The sequence below is a fragment of the Anopheles stephensi genome, chromosome 3 (assembly GCF_013141755.1).
Source record: "Anopheles stephensi strain Indian chromosome 3, UCI_ANSTEP_V1.0, whole genome shotgun sequence".
Lineage (NCBI taxonomy): Eukaryota > Metazoa > Arthropoda > Insecta > Diptera > Culicidae > Anopheles > Anopheles stephensi.
Window position 1 is genome coordinate 18054293 of NC_050203.1, and position 19624 is coordinate 18073916.

Genomic DNA, 19624 nt, shown 5'->3' on the forward strand with positions numbered 1-19624 from the left:
CTAAAAATTTGCTTCAGCGTTTTTGAGATGAATTTTTATTGCCCATAGTTACTAAAACGATAACCTGTTTCCCCATCTGTTTCCCTATCCGCGCAGGTCAATGGTTATGTAGAACGTGCTCGATGGGCCAGAAACCGAAGTGCGTCCTCTGTCCGAACATGGGCGGTGCGATGAAGTCGACGCGGTCCGGGCAAAAGTGGGCCCATGTATCGTGCGCCCTCTGGATACCGGAGGTGAGCATCGGTTCGGTCGACCGCATGGAACCGATCACCAAGATCTCCAACATCCCCTCCAGCCGGTGGGCGCTAGTGTGTGCGCTGTGCCGGGAACGTGTCGGCGCGTGCATTCAGTGCTCGGTGAAAACCTGCAAAACGGCGTACCACGTAACGTGTGCGTTTCACCACGGGCTTGAAATGCGCGCCATAATCGAGGACGAGAATGCGGAGGATGGTGTAAAGTTGCGCTCGTACTGTCAGAAGCATGGCGAGAACAAGGGCAAGCGTGATAATAGCAGAAACAACACCAAGAACAGTACTGCCGGTGTGGCAGGCGCGTCGACGGCGGCTTCGGGCGCGAGCGATGACGAGGCGGGCGGCAACGCGGGAGGATCCGCCGGTCCGGGAACAAACACGGCGAGCAGCAGCAGCGGTGCCGCGGGTGGTGGTGGTGGTGGTGGAGATGTGAAGCGACGGAAGCGGAAAGATATGACGTCGGAGGAGAGGAATCTGGCGCGCGCGGCCCGGCAGCAGGAGATCGAAGCGGAGTTCGATAAGCATGTGAGCGTGAAGGATATTAGCTGCCATCTGCTCGACGTGGACCAGGAAGGTATCTACCATATCTACAACTACTGGATACTGAAGCGAAAGGCGGGCCATAACCGGCCGCTTCTGCCGCCGAAAACGGACGAGGTGGACCCGAACGCACAAAACCAGGAGCAGGCCGAGATCGAGAAGATGAAAACGTTCGTGCACCTGCGGCAAGATTTGGAGCGGGTGCGCAATCTATGCTACATGGTGAGCAGGCGGGAGAAGTTGAGCCGCTCGTTCTTTCGGATGCGGGAGCAAACGTTTAACAAGCAGGTGGCGGTCATTTCGGCGCTACGGAACGTTGGCGAGGTTACGAACCATCAGCGAAACGGTAGTGCGTCCTCTTCGTCGTCGTCGTCGATGGCCCATGTCGATCCGGTGATGCTCGACGCGATACTGCACGCGAACCATGGCCCTACGATATATGATAGACTTTACTCGTGTAATTCCGTTAGTAGTACAATGCCGACGCTGGACGAAATGGTGGAGCGCATCATTTCCGGTGTAAATAGTAGCAATAGCGGTGTTAGCAGCAGCATCAGCAGCAAGGATGCTGCCAGTGCCACCAGCAGTGGGAAGAAATCAACCGCTGCGGCGCTATCGTCGTCGTCAAAGGCCACGGGTGCTAGTGCAAACGCCGTTGGGCATAATGGCAGTGCGGCGGGTGGTAGCGGCGGCGGTGGTGGCGGCGGCAGCAGTAGTAGCAGTGGCAGCTATAGCAGTAGTAGCAGCAGCAGCAGTAGCGGTAGCAGCAGTAGCAGCAGTAGCAGCAGTAGTAGCAGCAGCAGCATTAAGGTTGCGGCCAGCAAGCAGACCGCGAAGGTGGTGAGCAAGAAGGAATCGATGGATCATCATCTGCACCCCAGGAAGAAGCTGTCGGGCGATGTGAACGGTGTGCGACAGCAGCAGCAGCAGCAGCTCGTAGCCGGTGGCAATCAGAGAACCAAAAACCAGCTCTCAGCCAAGCGCCAACAACAGCCGCCGTACATCAATGGCACGGCGGGTCGGCGAAGCACGAGCAACAGTTCGGCTTCGGACATTGAGCCCGACGATGACGAGACGGTGGACAAAACTAACACCAAGAAGAAACCCCGCCAAACGAAGGTCGTGGAACGCAAGCGACGGAAAGCGGCATCCTCGGTCGGGACGGCAGGAGCGATTACTTCTTCGGCGGAAAAATCAAGCATCAGAAGCATCGATGATAGTTCTAGTGACGAGGAAATGCCCGAATCACGATTACGACCAACCGGTGCAGGTGAGCGGACAACAGGTGCATCGAAAACGGCCCGGCACGGTAGCGCTGCTGGTGTTAAGGAAAATCTGTCCTCAGCCAGTGGTCAACCGAAGAAGGACATCCGCAATCAATCGCTCCGGCAGATGGAGCGCGAGCTGGCGGATGATCGGCGGGCGAAGCATTTAACCGACGATGATGATGATTCGAACGACAGCGATGAGCTTATGCACATACGTCCCGGCAGCGGTGGGACTGTCGGCGGGCGGACTGGTACGGCAACCACCGGTGCGAGCAGTGCGGCCGGCGGTGGCGGTAATGGTACGAATGCGCGGGGCAAGAAAATACCGGACATTTACTCGGACAGCGATAGTACGGATCGGGATAAGACGGACCATACGGCAAGCGATTCGCAGCAGCATCCATCATTCCGCACGAAAGCCGCCATGAAGGAGTTTAATCTGCAGCAGGAAGCGGATCGGCTGAAACAGAAATCTCCTGCGAAAGCGGGTCGTGGTGCTGGTGGTTCCGCAGCCAGCGCCGCGGCAGCCCCGTTGCCGGGTGTGCCGGCGGCTATGACGTTACCGGTGGCTACCCCAACGTCTGCCCTTCCCGGCGCCAAGGTTTCGTCCACGAAGTCCAACGCACAAAACGTTGGATCGATGCAGTCCGACGTACTTCAAACTTCCGGATCGAAACGAACTGCGGCGAACTCGGCGGACCAGTCACAGGGTGCTCCTTCTAGCAAGGCTACGGCAGCAGCAGCAGCAGCACCCGGCAGAACGGGCAGCAGTAGTACCAAAGAGGGCCACACCGCTAGCACGAAGAAAAAGCAAACTCAACAGCAATCGATCGATAAGCACGCCGATGTCACCAACACCGGCACGGTGGGTAATGCTACCACGGCGGGCGCTCCGCCTTCGAAAAAGGGCGAATTTTTGGCCGACTTTATGGTGGTGCCGCAGCGTGAGGCGGCCAAAAAGGCGGCCGAGAACTTGATGAAAACGAGCAGCGCCACACTTGGTGCGGCTGTCGTTAGTCAAGCGTCCGCGGGCCTGTCTACGTCGACGGCTATTGCTACGAGCGTAGGTAGCGCGAATTCCGCTTCCACCACCTCAACATCCTCCTCCGCTAGTGGAGCGTTAATAAGTGCCGGAGTTGGGAGCAGAAAGCAGCTGGATCGGGAAGCTAGTAGCAGCAGTAGCAGCAGTAGCAGCAGCAGTAGCAGCAGCAGCAGCAGCAGCAGTAGCAGTAGCGAAGGAAACAGTATTGCCAGTGTTACGGCAGGAGGTATCACCAGCACGAGCGGCGTTAGTACGGGAAGCAGTAGCAATACCAGCTCCACGAAACCGGACATTGATACCGGCGTTGCGGAATCGGTAAACAGCGGAAACAATCAGCAAAAATCTTCCATCGTAAGCAATACTAGTAGTAGTAGCGTTGTGGTCGGTAGCAATCGAAATCGTAAGGAGACGGAAGCGAAAATTGCTGCTGGACCAGTTACGGGCGCCAGTGGGAAAACGACGAAACGTTCCGCCGGCTCCAGCGCCACGACAAACAGCGGCAGCAGCAAAGGCAACAGGCAGAAAAATTCGGGTGAAAGTATACCATCGAAGGTTGATGCAAAGCTGTTGTCTACTGCAGCCGCGGCGCGTAACAAATCCAAAGAACGGCCTACGGTGGCCGATAAGCAGCAGCAGCAGCAGCAGCAGCCACCGGTTAGCGGTGGTAGTACCGCAGGATCGACCGTTCGAGCTAGCAAAGAGCAGAAAGATCGAGCGAAAGATCGGCTCACCGATGATGCTTCGCCCGTACCCGTGGCAGCAGAGAAGGCGACCAAGCTGTCGAAAGATGTGAAACAGAAGCGCGAAACACAGCCCGAGATCTTCGCGTACGTTCCACAACGTCAGGCTGCAAAGAAGGCCGCGGAACACATCAAAAGCGGTCTTGGTAAACCTTCCGGGGCAGACCAAACGCCGGCTGCTGTCGTTACTGAGGAGAAAGCGGCGGTACCGGCTGCAACCGCAGTGCCACCGACGTCCAAGGCGGGTGCGAAGATGGCAAATAAGGGAAGAGACGATCGTAAATCGAACGCCACCGGTGGTGCTGCATCAAGCTCGTCCGGTTCGTCTAGCTCATCGGGTGGAAGCAGCTCTTCGTCCTGCTCCAGTTCAAGTAGTTCTGGTTCGGACAGCGAGGACGAGGAGGAAGAGGTCGCGGCAACGAGTCCGTCGCTGGGCAAGAAAGCAGCAACTGCTGCCAACCGGTCCAAGGCCGTGCCTCCCACTGCCAAAGGGAAGCAACAGCAACAGCGCAGTACAGCTGCGACGGCGGCCCGGCAGGATGTGTTGCCCTTTCTTGACAAGGGTACAGCACGCTCCGTGTCCGAGTCGTCGAGTTCGTCCTCTTCGTCCTCGTCGTCCGGTTCGTCGTCCGACAGCGACAGTGATTCGAGCAGTAGCAACCAGAGCAGCCAGGAGGAGACGAACGAAGAGCCACCGGTTGTGCCAGCCGTGTCCGGGCGCAATCGAAGAAAATCAGTGTCGGTGGCCGCTTCCGCCAAGCAACAGGATGCCGTCAGTCCCAAGAAACCATCAGTGCCACAGAGTGCCAGCATTGGTCGAAAGGGTACGACGGGCCGTAAGCCATCGACTACCACCGCTACCTCCAGCAACTCCGACGAGGTCGACGACGCGAAGGAGCAACATTCCACATCCAGCAGCAAAGCAGCACCTGGAACTGGTGCCGGCAAAGGCAAGGAAGCTACTACGGGCCGTGGTGGCAAGGACAGCAAGCAGCAGTTATCCGCCAAAAGCAACGCTGACGCTGAGTCTGCCTGCTTGCCTGCTGGTGGTGTTGCTGCTGCTGCTGGTGGCGAGAAGCCGATCGGTAACCGGCGTAATTCTTACCAACCGCCAGCAGTGCTTGCCGTGGCCAACGAAACTACGCCGCTCAAGCGTGGTGGTCGCCGGCAGTCGGTGTTTGTTGGTGCTAGTGATATAGAGGAGAAACAGCGAAAGCCATCCACGCTGGCAGCTGACGTTCCAGCGAGCGGTCGTAACGCTGGCCGACGAAAGACTAGCGAGCTGGTGGCTGAGGCTGAGAAGCAGGAAATGAAAAAGCCCGAAGCAAGTGAGGTCGCTCTAGAGAATGAGACACCTGCTTCGGAAGACGCGATCACCCCGAAGCGTCCCATTTCCGAATCACCGGTAGCACGCAAGCGTCGTAGCCCGAAGACGACGTCGACTGAGACGGATCCTGCCGAGCTTAAGGAGCTGAACGCAGCTAACGAAATGGACACCAAAACAGCACCAACAACGGTTGACGGTAAGTGTGCTGTTGCTGCGGGAAGTGATGCAATATCGTTGCTTACCGATGAAGATTCGACCGACCAACGGAAAGCGAAGGAAACGCTTGCATCATCCACTACTGCCTCTCCCATGGACACCAGCAGCAGCAGTGGTGTGGTAACGAAAGCAGAAGAAGAGCCTAAGAAGATTGATCCGACGACGAAAAGCGTTGAAATTATTTCGTTGGTGGATGATTCCCGCTCCAACGACGATGTGGTTGTTATCGAGGACGCTAGCAATGAGGCGAAGGTTGAACAAAAGCCACCGGAAGAGCTTGAAGCTGCTAGCAGCGGTAGCATGTTGGAGCGGAAGGCGGTGGAAAGCGAAGAAGAGGCAAAGACACCGCACGTGCTCGATGCCAAACCTGCCGTTGATAGTGTTAGCATGCTGAAAGACTCTTTGGCGATGGCGGTGGACGTGAAGGACGAGTCGAGCAAGAAAACGCCTGTTCCGGTTAGTGTTGAGCAGGCTCCATCGCTCTCGTCGGCCATTGTTGATCAGCCTTCGTTCGACAGTTCTACCTCTTCGCTACAGCTGAACAATAACAGCAGTACAGCATTTGGCGGAGATACAACTGCGTCGAGCATATGCGACGTAAGTGGGTTCGGTTCGGCCAACAACAACTCGTCGAAGGACGATGGCACTGGCGTTGGTGCTGGTGGTGGATTGCTTGCCAACAGCGATACCGGTACGCCCTCGATATTCGATCTGCTGCTGCCGCAGGACAGTTCCGTGACTGATGACACGTTCGAGCTGAACCAGTCGCTTAACTTCCCCTTCATGGAGGATTGCAAGGAAGATACGCAGCGGGAAACGCTCAACTTGGTGGAGAAGCTGCGGCAAAAGTACAAAAAGTCTCACGGAACGGCAAACGCAAACGCGACCCCTATCATGGCGGGCGGCGATTCGATGAAGGGTTTGAACGACGTGGCCGTTCAGGGAGACAAAAAGGATAACGATATGATGATGCTGGACGGTGGCGCGGTGGTCACAGCAACTGCCACGCCGTCACCTATGCTGGTGGCGGATTTTGTTGCGGAACGCCAGAAACAGGACGGGTCGGCCGGACTACCGCTCGGGTCGTCCTCATCCTTCGCCGATACGCTGCTCGGTGGGAAGGACAAGCTGCAGCCCGAGCTGGAGTATGGCGCGTTTAACAAATTCCACAGCGCGACGGCAGATCGAAGTCCTTTGGGTCAGTTGCCCACCACCACGCCCATGCAGCAGCCGGGTGGGATGCAACCGGTCGCCGTGCAGCAACCAACACAGCAGCAACCGCAACCAACCAATCAACTGCAGCCCATCGGTCAGCAGTCGCAGTCGCAGCTTGGCAGCAAGAGCGCAAAGGAGGACCATTTGGATCATCTTGCCTCGAGACCGTCGGACGAGCGTTGGGTACCACCGTCATCGGTTGCGCCCGCCGTCTCGACGACGGCTCCGTCCATGTTGCTTCCGCACGCGCCACTTCCTACGTCCGTCGGTTCTAGCGTGCTCGGTGGCAATACCGTGTCAACGGCGCAGCTCGCACAAAACTGTATGGAAGCGGCCCGCATGCTCAACAGCCACCAGACCAACAATAACAACAATGTCAACGCACTGGACAGCGAGAAGACGGCGCACGGAGCGGCGGGACCGGCAACCGGTGGCGGACTATTCGATGGTGGTGCGATGACGAATCATCTACATCCGACGATGCAACAGCAGCAGCAGCTTGGAGGCAGCAACGATCTAAACCACCATCATCATCATCAACAGCAGCAGCAGCAGCACCATCACATGCACAATCCACTTCCTGGGTTGGACTTTATGCAGGGCATGAAGGTTCCGAACCAGAACGAAGCTACCTCAATGATGCTGTTCGATAATCTGCAGCAGCAGCAGCAGCAGCAGCAGCAGCGACAGCACCCATCGCCACAGCCACCAGTCGTTGGTCGACGCGGCGGTTGGAATCAACCGAATGATGGGCTAAGCTCGATCGATCAGCAGCAGCAGAAGAAGCAGCACGAGTGTGCCGTAATGCAGGAGAAGGAGAATTTGCTGCTGCAGAAGCAACAACAGCATCGTAAGCTGAACGATCTGAATAGCTTCATGGATATTCAGAACACGCCGAGCGGCGGTCAGTCGATTAACAACAGCAATGCTGGCACGCCGAACAGCGTTAATGCGATGCAGCAGCAACAGCAACAACCGTACGGCTTCTCCTCGACCGACTCACATCCCGCTCATCATCAGCAGCAACAGCAGCAGCAGCAGCAGCAGCAGCAGCAACACTATCCAGGAGCAGTTTCCTTATTCCCACCGGCGAGCGTTCCCGTACCGTTTCCCTCACCCGGTGCCGGTCTCTATCCTCCGAACTTTGGTAACGCCGGCTATCAACAGCCGACTCCACCACAAACGACCGTTCCGAATGCGGGTAAGCCGCATCAGCATCAGCACCACGCTGCCCCCGGCTCCGGCCTGCCTCCGATGACACATCACGGCATGGGATTGGGTGGTGACGCGATGGTTTCACCTCACCGTGGTGCTGCCCAAGCACAAACCGGCGGTCCTCAGCAGCAGAAGCAGCTGGATCAGATGTCTTCCCCGTTGGGAGGAATGGCCGTTTCGCCCAACAAGCAACAGAGTCGTCAACCAACACCGACAGAGCAGCAAAACAACTACCTGCTCAATAGTGGAGGAGGAAACGGTGGTACGAGCAGTGGTGGAAGTACACCGCGCACGCCCCAACATCGACGAACGCCGCAACGGCACAACAACCATCAGCTGCAGCAGCCCGATGTCGTCGGGATGGATATGCTGGTTGGTGTGGGACATTCCAACTCGAAGAAAAGTCCTACGAAATCTTCCCGCTCTTCGTCGCGCATTCAAAACCAGCAGCAGCAACAGCAGCAGCCACCACCACCACCACCACCACCACACCTTCAACATCATCCTGCGCATCACCATCACCATCACCATCCGCTGATGATGAACGATAGCAATGGAGGAGGTGGTGCGAGCAGTGCTTTGGCTGGCATGGTTCATCCGATGGGTGGTCACCAGCTCAAATCGCCACCGTCGTTAACGGGCACGGGTACGAAATCGCTCTCTCCGGGCAAAAGCCCCAAGACTGCAGCGGCAGCCGTGTCCGCCACGCAGTCGGTGTACGAGATGCAGAAAGCTATCGGTGGCAGCGGCAGCAGCTTGATTCCACCTTCGCTTTCGTCCACCGGCAAGGGTGGTGCGAAGGGTGAGACGACCGCGACGGGCAAACCGGGTCGAGGTCGTGGCCGAGGCCGCGGTAGGCCACCGGGTTCGGGCAGGCAGGCGCAAGCGGCACGAGAAGCGGCAGCAGCAGCGGCCGCCAGCCTTGCTGGCGTTGGTGGTGCTGGTGGCGCTGGGGGAGGTATTGGTGGACGCGGCGGTGGTGCCAACAGCCGGCAGCAACAATCGCACGGTGCCAGCTATCACCTGGGTCAGTTGGGTCCGGGGGCCGACTTCGGATGCTTCGGAAGTGGCACGATACACAGCAAAATCATCGGCACGGTGTACGATCTGGACTTTGACGAGGTGATTGATTGTGGCAAGCTGCGCGATATGCGCGATCGGCGCCGTTCGATCGATGGCCGATCGGCGGATGCATCCGGTGCGAGCGTTGGATCGGGTGGTGGTAGTGCGGGCCAGGCCGGTGGCAGTGCGCCCGGTGGTCCGGATGCGAAATCGAGTCGCGGTGCGGGTGGTAATGGAACGGCAGCTGGCGGTGGTGGATCGGGAGCAGGAGGAGCGGGTGCGAACGGTGGGTACGGATCGACGGGAAGCAGTGTGGCGGCTAGCTCGTTGCCCGATATGGCCGTTTTGCCAGGGCCGGTCGATATGCGCACGTACAACAGTGGGTTCGATTCGTCCAGCAATACGGATGCGTACAACAACCAGCTGCTCGGCGTGTTTGCCAGTGGGACGGCCGATCAAACGCTGGCGGATATTGATGAGGATATGGAGAATGAGCTGCAGTCAGCGTTGAAGGCTGATTCGGTTAGTAATCGATCGGCCGCTGCGGCGGCAGCTTCCCTTGCGCAGACGACCGTTCAGACGAATACCGCTAGCAGTGGTGGGTCATCGTTGCTGGCTGCTGTTACGGCTACGGCAAATAGCAACAGCAACAGTAGCAGTAGCATCACTTCCGAGTCGACTGCAGCGAGCCACGCGCTAAAGACTGGTTCGATGGCAACGGGTGCACCGTTCGTACCGTCCATTACGCCACCTTGCGCGACAACTGCCCTGCCCGGAGCGATGCTTACCGATGATCCGCTGATTGAGCAGCCCCAGGAGGAAACGAACGATTCGGACAGCTTGCTGCCAATGGGTGCTGCGCCCAATCAGCAGCAGCACCACAAGATGTCTTCTCTGGCGGATTCGCGGAATATCATGAAGCTGAAAATCAAGGGTCCGCTGGCACAGCTGGACAGTGGTGGTGCTTACGGTGCCGGAGCGGTAGGAGCCGCAGGCTCATCCGCTTCCTCTGCGGTCGTATCGCAGCTACAGCAATCGATCGGTATGGCGTCCACGATGGGCGTTCCGATGGGTGCGGGCGTTAGCGGAGGAATGGGCGTTGTCGGTGGTGTTGGTGTGGGCGGAGTTGCCGGCAATGTTGCGGGTGGTGCGGCAGGATCTTCCAACTTGCGGCGAATGCGCAAGAAGGAGCTATTGCGGCAGTACTGGAACCAGGACATGAATCAGGACGATCCGCAGGCCGTGTTGCAATCGGCGGACCACCATCACCTGCACCATCACCACCACCATCATGCGCAAGGGATGTCGCTAGGCGGCGTGGGCCATGGCAATCGTACGACGGTTGGGTTCCCCAAGGCCGTCGAGTCGCTCGGTACGATGCCGACGAAAGACGACTACAAGGAGTACGGTGGTATCCACCGGAAGAAGCTTTCGTCAAATATGTCGCGCGAACTGCGACAGCTGGCATCGGTACCGCAGACGGCCGACCATCACGAGCTGCTGCTGGCCGAACGAAGGCGCAGCGTAGGAGGTTCGGTAGGGGTAGCGGCAGTACCGGGAGCATCGACCGGTTCGGGAGCAAACGGGTCCGCTATGAATCTGTCCATGGACGATGTTAGCGGCGTCGGAATGGGTGGTGTCGGTATGGGAGTCGTCGGTGCTGGTGGTGTGGGTGGTGGCGTTGGTGGCAAGCGGCGATCGCGTAACAATCGAGCGAACGCAAACTCCACGGCCACAGTCACTGCGGTCAGCCAGCAAACGCCACAGCAAGCACCGAAGCTAAAGATCAAGCTGGGTTCGTCGGGCATTGTCGATGGTGGGCCGTACGGTATGGGATCGCTAAATGCTGGGCCAAGCGCTAGCAGCAGCTTGCGGCCTCCGAAGAAACGGCTCGCTTGCAGTGTGCCACCACCGAGCCTGGAAGATCTGAAGCGCGAGTACATGATGTACGCCGAGAACATCAGCTTCGAGGATGATGGGCCGGGTGGAGCTGCGGACGACGATACGACGGGCGCCGCTGACAGTGCCGATGACGAACCGAAGGCGAAGAAGCACAAGCACAAGGACAAGGATCGGGACCGCAGTGGTAGCGAGCACAAGAAGCGCAAGAAGGAGAAAAAGCACAAGCGCGACAAGGGCGAAAAGAAGAAGGTGGAGATCATCTGCAATGCGGCTGTGACGGCGGGCGATCAGGATCAGGCACAGCAGCAACCGCCCAGAATAGTGATACGGCTCGGTGTGAAGAAACCGGCACAGTCGGACGAATCACACGCACCATCGCCACAGTCACAGGCGGTCGCAGCAGGTGCTGCAGGTGGCGGCTCACCGCAGAAAACACCGGTGAACGACGAACGGACGGCCACCCGCAGCAGTGGATGTAGCTCGTCACCGGAGACGGATCCACTCGTGATAGATCTGGCGGCAATCCACAACACCAACAGCCGGGGCCAATCGTTGCAAACTTCGCCCGAGATAGACCATCGAACTGTGGCGGCTCAAGCGGCACCGGTCGAGAAACCGCTCATCACTCCGATTCGTCTGAAGCTGGCGCGCAATACGGCTGGCGGTGGGTACGTGATGTCATCCAAGCACAGTGCACAAGCTGTGGAGTGTGATGCGGGTGACAAATCGGCCAGCAACACATCACCGGCAGCGATGGAGAAAGCGGCCGGCGAACCATCGGCAGCTACCGCAGCAGGTTCGATCGATCTTACAACCTCGGCGGCGGAAGTAGCGGCAGCAACGTCGAGCAAGAACATGATCGAGCGGTTGCTGACGGCCGCCAATCTGGTCGGTAGCTCGCCGACTGCGTTCGAAAGGGCGATGGGTGCCGCAGCGATGGCAGCGGCAGCAGCAACAGCTTCCTCGAACGGCGCTGCCGGCACAACGCTCCAGCAGCAGAGTAATCCGGGCGGTGGCGCATTTGCAACCATGTACGGTATGGCCTCGATCGGGGCCGGTAATACGTCCAACACTACCAGCACCAGCAACAGCAGCAGTGGTAGCAGCAGCAACACCAACACCAACACTTCGATGTCGTTCAAGAGCCTGCTGGACTTTGCGGCGAGTACAAACACCACCTTCAGTACGTCGTCTGCCGCAGGTTTGTTCGGCTCAACCGCTTCTACACATCACCACCATCACCTTCAGCAGCAGCAGCAGCAGCAGCAGCAGCATCACCAGCCGCAGCAACAGGTACCGTTGTCCTTGAATCAATCTTCAATGCTACCATTAGGCATGGTACCACCTTCCCAGCAGCAACTGCAGCACCATCAACAACAGCCGCTCGGGCTGCACCAATCCGCGATACCAACGTCCAATAGTACCGGCAGCAGCAGCAGCAGCAGCAGCAGTACACAGCAAACAAACACAGCGTCCAACAGTGCCACGAAAAAGGACTGTGAGGTGCGATGACAGTACATGCTTTAGAAGGTAGCTTAATCGTAGTTTGTGTGTGTCCACGCGCTACTGCCGTTGGATCTACTGCTACGCGTTGATTAGCTGCCTTCGACTTGGGATGAACTATCGTTCCCATTCCTTCCGCTCTACCGATACTTTACAATGTGCAATCTCAAACTCCTGGGGAAAAAGTGCCCCCACATCCCCCCCCTTTTCTAGTTTTGTTTTGTTTTACCTGTTAGCTTGCTAGTAGCTTCACATTTTAGAGCCACTCGTGATTTTATTACATACGACTGATACCGAGACACCGGGTGGGGGGGGGGGGGGTGTACTCGGGATGATTTTATCGAAAATTGTTTATTTTATTTTTTACTAGTTTATACAGTTCAAAAGATAGCTTCAGACAAACTAGTTTGTCCGATTGCTATTGAAGAAGGAGTATTATGTTTGGGGGTGATTTTGTTTTACATCACACCCATGCCCTTCGTGCTGATCACAAGTCAGCTAAGGGCTTTTAATCATTGTTTGTTTCCCCATTTTTTTTGCTAACCCTCAAGCTTCGGCTTAAAAGACTGCATAAGGATTATTTTTTTTTTAAAACGAAGCAAAAAGCGCCTATTTATCGATACACGTGTAATGTTTGTTTGTGTTGTTATTATGTGTGTAGTGGTGCAAAGTGTCCGCTGGTTTGTTTGCTGGAGTCGTAATGCTGTAACCGAACGGAAAAAAAGCCACGATGTTTTTTTTCTTTGGTTAGTTGTGTCTGTACTGCAAGAACTGCTGGCGTTGCGCGGCGTGGCGAAAATGACGCGCAGAGAGGAACACGGGACGGTTAACTAAGATATTTAATTATTAACAAAACACTCAAATTGTACAGTATAAAATTGTAAACAACATCTTTAGCGCATAGTTTAAATTAATTTAATCGCTTTAACTTATCCGTTTTTGGGGGCGAAGACGAAGGAAGACAGGAGGGAGCAGTAGCAGGATAAAACAGACAAACAGAAAAACAAAAGGGACAAAAAAGGGGGGAAAGGAAAGGCTAGTAGAGGAAAGGTGGGATAGTAGACAACAGTCAGCGGGACAGATAGTGAATGTGTTGATGATGGATGTGTGTGTGTGTGTAGTAGTGTATGGCAAATGATTATTGGTGGAGGTGTCCGTTGGATGTATGCAAGGATGAATGGATGTATGGATGGCTGTGTGTGTGTGTGTGTTTTTCCTCCTTAATCTGCAACTGCTGTTTAAGGCAACAACCTCAAAAACTACCGAACAAAGTAATTTCTTACCAAAACGAGCAAAACCATTCAGAAAAGGTACTATTGGTTGCGATCATAAGCCGTTGTCCCCGTGGCATTTCCCCCGCGGTTCGGTTGTTAAAATTAATTTGTGGAATGTTTCCGATCTCCTGTACTCCGACCGCTCGTACTGATACACAACCGCGCGATACAATCGTAATTGGAGAGAGAGAGAGGAAGAGAGAGAGAGAGAAACTGTTGCAAGGAAAGGGTATGTGTATAAATTTAGTAAAAAAAAAGAAACTTTTGAACTGCTGGCCTGAGTACGTACGTCGTACTGTGTTTTTATTTTTTGCACTCCCCCAGGGTCCACCCGATCTTCAAAACCACTAAACCACCCAACGCAATAGGGCTCACTAGAGATTATGAAGCGCAGGGAGAGAGAGAGAGAGTGAGTGATCGTGATTGTTTCAGTAAACGACACACCAACATTCGATGGTATTAAAACAAGGGCTGTACCGCGTTTAAAAGGCAGGGCAGTGTTTGTCCTGTTGCTCGCAAAACCGCGCAGAGGGAGAGAGAGAGAGGAATTTGCAAGCTTGATTGTACATATTTTACTGACAGAAGAAATAAAATGAAAGTCCTTAAATCGAACGAACTGTTGAAACGGCAACCTCCCGCGGATATTTAGAAACGATCGAACAAGATCTCACACGGCGAAGCCTTTTCATTTGGTTTTTCTAGTTCCGTGCACGATCGCACGCCCCCCCCCGCCGGCTTCAAGTCTTTTGAAGTGGATACTGTTTTACACTCATCTTAGCTGTGAGATACTCTGAGAAAAGTTTACCAATTATTTGCGTACAGCAGATTCAAACATCACATCCGCGCGTTTTTACTACGAGCCGTGTTTTACCGATTTGTTGAGGAGGATCGGGAGAGAAAAGATCAATTTCAACCATAGAAAAAAACTACAAAACCAGCTAAAATAACAGCAAATGGTGGGATTTTATTGTACAGAATGCCATTCTTATGCTCCTTACGCCCTTCTTGGTTCTTTGTTTTCCAAAAAAGAAAAAAAAATCCCCTAAAATCAGCTGCGTAGGAAAGAAAATGCAATCAGAGGGATGAGACAAACAAGAAAACGCGGGAAAAACAATAAACTTTCGGGAGGTAAATCTGGAATGGAAATGGAATGAATGGATTGTGTGTGCGTGTATTTGTGTAATGTTTATTGTGCGTGTATGTGTGTGATCGTTGTGCGTACGTGCGCGATGCCTCAGATTGGTTTTTATTATTGTGTCAAAACAGCAAAAGCAAACAAAACAAAAACGTTATTTAATTTATTTATATAAAAAAGCAAAGCGTAGGATTAGACAAAAATTTAAAGTGGTAGTGCGTACATCTATATAGAGTTATATATCTACACACCCATACGTATATATATATTCCTAGACATACCTAACGCTACATACGGGGCAATGTCTGTTCACCGGGTCGGGGTGTCTGGTTAGAAAAGGTGTGGTGAGTTGTGAACCATGCAGCAAACAGAGCTCACTACAAAAAGCTTACCAAGGGTAAGCAATAGGGCAAGAAGGGCAGGGTAAGGGCCCTTAAGTTCGGCCAAAGTTTGCTACTGCTGTTGGCACGCACACACGCGCCCCCTCGGTTTAAACGATTTGTATTTGAAATTTGTAAAAAGTGTCTAGTGTAACCCAATTCAAGCAGTCGCTTCAGTTTTTATAAGACACAGCCGAAGAGAGGAAGTTGTAAAAAAGAAAAGGCGAGAAAAACAAAACAAAAACATTTAACAAAATCCAACTCCCTAAAACAAATAGACACACACACACACAAATAGTGTATAAGCTCTATTAGAAAAAAAACAGAAAACAGAAAATGGTACATTCCCGTCGTGCAACTGTGCGCAAAACAAAGATGGACAAAGCAGCAAACACAACCGATTAGCGAAGAACAGCAGGCAACCACCTACCGACACCGTTATTTATTTCCCCACTAGCGAATTGATACAGACACCACCATAACCACCACAAAGGACGGTAGTGCCCCCGTTTTATAATGGATTTTTGTTTTTCACGTGACATGCCGGCCATTGTGCCGAATGGTGCGCACCAGTAAATGTACATTTTGGAATGTGGCCTGTTGTGTTGATGAAAAAACTCTAGGGAAATGTGTTAGCTGAAGCACCTTTCAGCAGCTGTCGACGGCCATCGGTGGGTTAGTAAACCGCCGCCGGATTACACGGTGGGGGGGGGGCACTCCCCATGTCCATGCTAGGCAGTACAGTAACGATACCTGGTGTAACCTGGTGAAGAGTAGTAAGAGTACACAACAGAACGGCGTGTGTGAGTGTGTATAGTAAATAAAACAAAACAACACACGGAAACAAAGCGAAAAAACCGGAGAAAAGTTGTGTAGTTACACAGTAGTAAAGAAAGAGAGAGACAAAGGAGAAGAAGAAAAAAACTAGAAACGGTGGATGAAAGTTGTAGGCTTAAGGTGTAAAACAAATAATTAAAGAAATGAATAGAAAACAAACAAAAAAAAAAACAGCAGAAAACTGAAAAAGAAAACAGTGCACGACGTGGAAGCGTGTAAAACAAGGTAAAAAAAAATAGCAAGAGTGACGGGGTCGGGGGAGAGAGAGAAGGGAAGTTGGAAAGGAAAATGCAATATTTTTATTTTTTATATTTAATTTCATTTAAAAATCTCTGTAAATTATAGAATTTACAAAAACAAGCAAATCAATTTAAATAAATTATTACACTTAAAATACAGAATTAAAGAAAAATCAGAGGAAAATGATAATTAAAACAAAACACAAAAAAAAAAATCAACAATGATTGGGTGTCTTCTCCTTTTTTTTTGTGGGATTGTCCTTGGGCAATAAGTGCAGTGGAAAGAAAAAAGAAGACTCAGGTAAGTATGATAAGACGTATGATAAGAAGGAGATAAAGTAAGGAGGAGTTTGTTTGAGTCTTATTTCAAACATACAACAACAGAGGAAGGCACGTTTGTTGCTAACGCACATCTGATAAAAAGTGGCCGATTATAGACATTGATCGATTAAGAGAAGATGAAGAAAATTAAAAATAATGTGTCTGGTTTATTGTTAAAAGCGTCGCACAACGCACAGCAAACAGTTTATGATTTCTTCTGCTTGTTGCCGGTCTTGGGAGTAGCTTTCCTGCGGCAGAACAGGCGCCGAACGATGAAGAACAGCCCGTGAAGCGCGAGAGCGAGCGAGACGAACAGGGGAATCAGCACGTCGTACGAATATTTCACAAACAAATGCAACCGGGACCCGTGCGTCAGCAGTTCGGTTGCGTCCGGGTGGCGCAGGACCCACTCCACCCACCAGGCAGCCCGATCGAGCGGATGCTCGGGCTGGTCGCGGAACAGCGCTGACATGCGCTTCATGTTGGTGCGATAGCTGTCATGGGCGGAAGATAGTGAATGTTACGGGTTGCAAAAACACCTCAAATGCGTTTTTAACCCCCGGCTAACTTACCTTTCCGTGGTCATGATTTCGCGTACCGTGCGCACCAGCTCGTCCTTGTCGAGATGCTCGATGTTAAGCCGCAGGCCGACACCCTTCGCCACGCAGTAGTTGATGTTTTTGAACTGATCCGCAAACACGGGGAAGCCGATGATCGGTACCCCGTGCCAGATCGCTTCCTGCGTGCTAAGCAGCCCACTGTGCGTTATAAACAGCTTGACAGCGGGTTGCGCTAGTAGATCGTTCTGTGGCAGCCACTTTTTAACGTGCACGTTGCTAGGCAACGCACGGGGCAACGTGTCCGATTCAAACTTCCAGATGAACGTGTACTGGGGCAGTGCTTCCATCGCACCGATGATGGCCAGGATGCGAGCTTCGCCCAACAAATCGCTGCGTACGTTAGTGCCAAGCGAGAACAGAATAACGCCATCGGGGCCCGCCTGTTCCAGCACGCTGGCTAAATCCGCCGGCAGGGGTTTGGGCTTGATGATCTGCAATCCACCGACCGGGATTATGTTCGGCATGAAGGGTTCGGTGTACTGGATGATGGGGTTCGCGTTCAGCAGTACCAGCTTCGTTTCGCTGTAGAAGTCAGCCACATCGGGCAGCGTTGGATCGTACTTTCGGAGCAACTTGTTGGAGGCTGGAATTAGCACGTATGCTTGCAGAATTTCTTCCTCCATGTTCACGAGCACATTGATGAAGCGTTCCTTGTAGCTCATGTTTTCGGTGGCGTCGTAAGCGTGGTTCGGTACGAGGGCCGAGTATTGGTACGATCCCGTCATGGACAGTGTGGTGGAGATACCGTGGTAAGCGGTAACGGCAATCACCGGTGGCTTGCGGAAACGATGATGGGCCAGCGCGGCCAGACACGGCCCAGAAAGATAGTCGTGGATGATGAGATCAAACCCAAAGTCGGCCGGATAGCTCTGCAACCGTTTGGCACCTTCCGTGGCCAGTACAATCTCGCACACACCGAACACAAACTCGTTGAACAGTAGCTGCATGCTGAACGGGCCGATTTTGCTCATCTCAAAGAAGTCCGTGTTCACGCTCGGATCACTGTACAGCTTGTCGTACACATCTTCGAGCAGAATGAAGGTCACGTTCGGTGGTGGGTTTGGATCAGTGTCCACCCCGAACACGGTCAGGTTGTGGCCACGGGAGGCAAGCTCGTACATCAGCGCTCGGTTCCTGTGCGGCGAAATGGAAAGCAATGCACATTAGATCTGTTTTTGGCAGTGACGCAGGTTCTCACCAACTTTCTTACCAGCCGAAATGACTTGGAGACGCGACGGTGTTAATGTACAGAATGTTCGCAGCATAAGTGCCCGATCCTAAACAGGCAGCAAGCAACAACAACAACAGCGGTGCCATCTCGTCGCCACGAACCGTGATCGTGTACTGGTCAGGGGGTAGTAGAATTTTAGCTAAAATGAATGAACCTACAGCATCGAATCACACACTCGCACACTCTGATAAGATAGGGGAGCTCAGTGAAGGATAGGTCAAGGTGCACCTATGACCAAATGCGATGGGAACAGCCTGGCCGCGGGAATCGAGGGGGCCGAGGGGGAATGGGTTTGTAAGAATAGTGGTGAGTTCTCCGGTGCAAAGCATTGCTGAAGAATGTAGATTTTTTGGCCAGTCATCGTGTGATTGAATTGATGCACTCAATTGTTGAACCAAGCATGATGATCGGAACGAAGGTCTTTCTCGATATGCGTTAATGTGTAGTAGGGCGATCGAGAGCAGTAGAACTGTTGAGACTGTGGGATGCTTTCGCCGTTTCAAGAGAGTGGTTATTCATTTGAGATCCCTTTAATTGCTCTTGTAATAAAATTATTATAGCTGTAGATACTCCACAAGACTTATTGATTTTTTAAACATCTTCTTTGCTTGAAAATTTGTTAAACAAAATGAGGACAATATGTAATTTAAATATTTTTTTTTTAAACTTTGTAAATGGTCAAATAGTTCTGAATTTGAAAAAATGTGCTTTGAGTTTGAAATTGGGAGTGTAGCTATTGAGCAATAGATGGCGCTGCTCAAAGGACTCAGAAGAATATTTAAAAAATAGTTAGTATTTGTGTGTTTTTATTTCTTATAGCATTACGGCCAGGCCGTTCTTTATGAATAAAAAAAAACTATATTGTTTCAGTTTTACAAATTACTATTAGTAAACTATTTTATTTTAAAAATTTTATTTTATTTATTTATTAATTATCACGGCTAGGAGCCGTATTGTAATTTTATTTTTTTTAAATGTCTACAAAAATATCTCAGACGACCTTCACTGTGGTTTAAAATACGTAATGCAACAAGCATTTATTGTACTCGTGGAGAGCTGCTTCAGGCGACAAGAAATGTGTTTTTTTGAAACATAAAATTACAACAAAAAGCAACAAAAAAATAATTTTACTCAGAAATTAGTTCAAATTTCTATGTCCAACGAGCTTCTATCTCACGTAACAAAAGGCCCAAAAGCCTTCCATCGTAAAACTAACGATTTTACGCAGCTATTGTCGAGTGTGGACTACAAGTGGAAGATACTTGTAACGACCGTCACTTACAGCACTACACCGATAAGATGCCTA

The 19624-nt window shown here is 52.6% G+C and overlaps 2 protein-coding genes across 10 annotated transcripts in view; one reads left to right on the forward strand and one right to left on the reverse strand.

The window, feature by feature from the left end:
- The window catches only part of LOC118514442 (PHD finger protein rhinoceros), a 28802-nt gene extending 12659 nt beyond the window's left edge, over positions 1-16143 (forward strand). For all 8 annotated transcript variants that reach the window (XM_036061344.1, XM_036061348.1, XM_036061345.1 and 5 more), the window contains exon 6: positions 97-16143. In XM_036061344.1, the coding sequence (XP_035917237.1) occupies positions 97-12290 (12194 nt within the window). In that variant the 3' untranslated portion in view covers positions 12291-16143. The remainder of the gene's footprint in view (positions 1-96) is intronic.
- Positions 16144-16610: 467 nt separating this feature from the next.
- On the reverse strand, positions 16611-19619 carry LOC118514446 (UDP-glucosyltransferase 2-like). Of its 2 annotated transcripts, none has more exons than XM_036061362.1 (4): positions 19601-19619; positions 18298-18431; positions 17040-18221; positions 16611-16961 (listed from the first exon to the last, which is right to left on the reverse strand). In XM_036061362.1, exons 2-4 carry the CDS (start codon positions 18402-18404, stop codon positions 16673-16675), a joined length of 1578 nt encoding a protein of 525 aa, XP_035917255.1. In that variant the 5' UTR covers positions 18405-18431; positions 19601-19619; the 3' UTR covers positions 16611-16672. The 2 variants fall into 2 exon arrangements, with proteins under 2 accessions (XP_035917255.1, XP_035917254.1); XM_036061361.1 differs by lacking the exon at positions 19601-19619 and adding an exon at positions 19535-19552.
- Between the last annotated feature and the right edge of the window lie 5 nt (positions 19620-19624).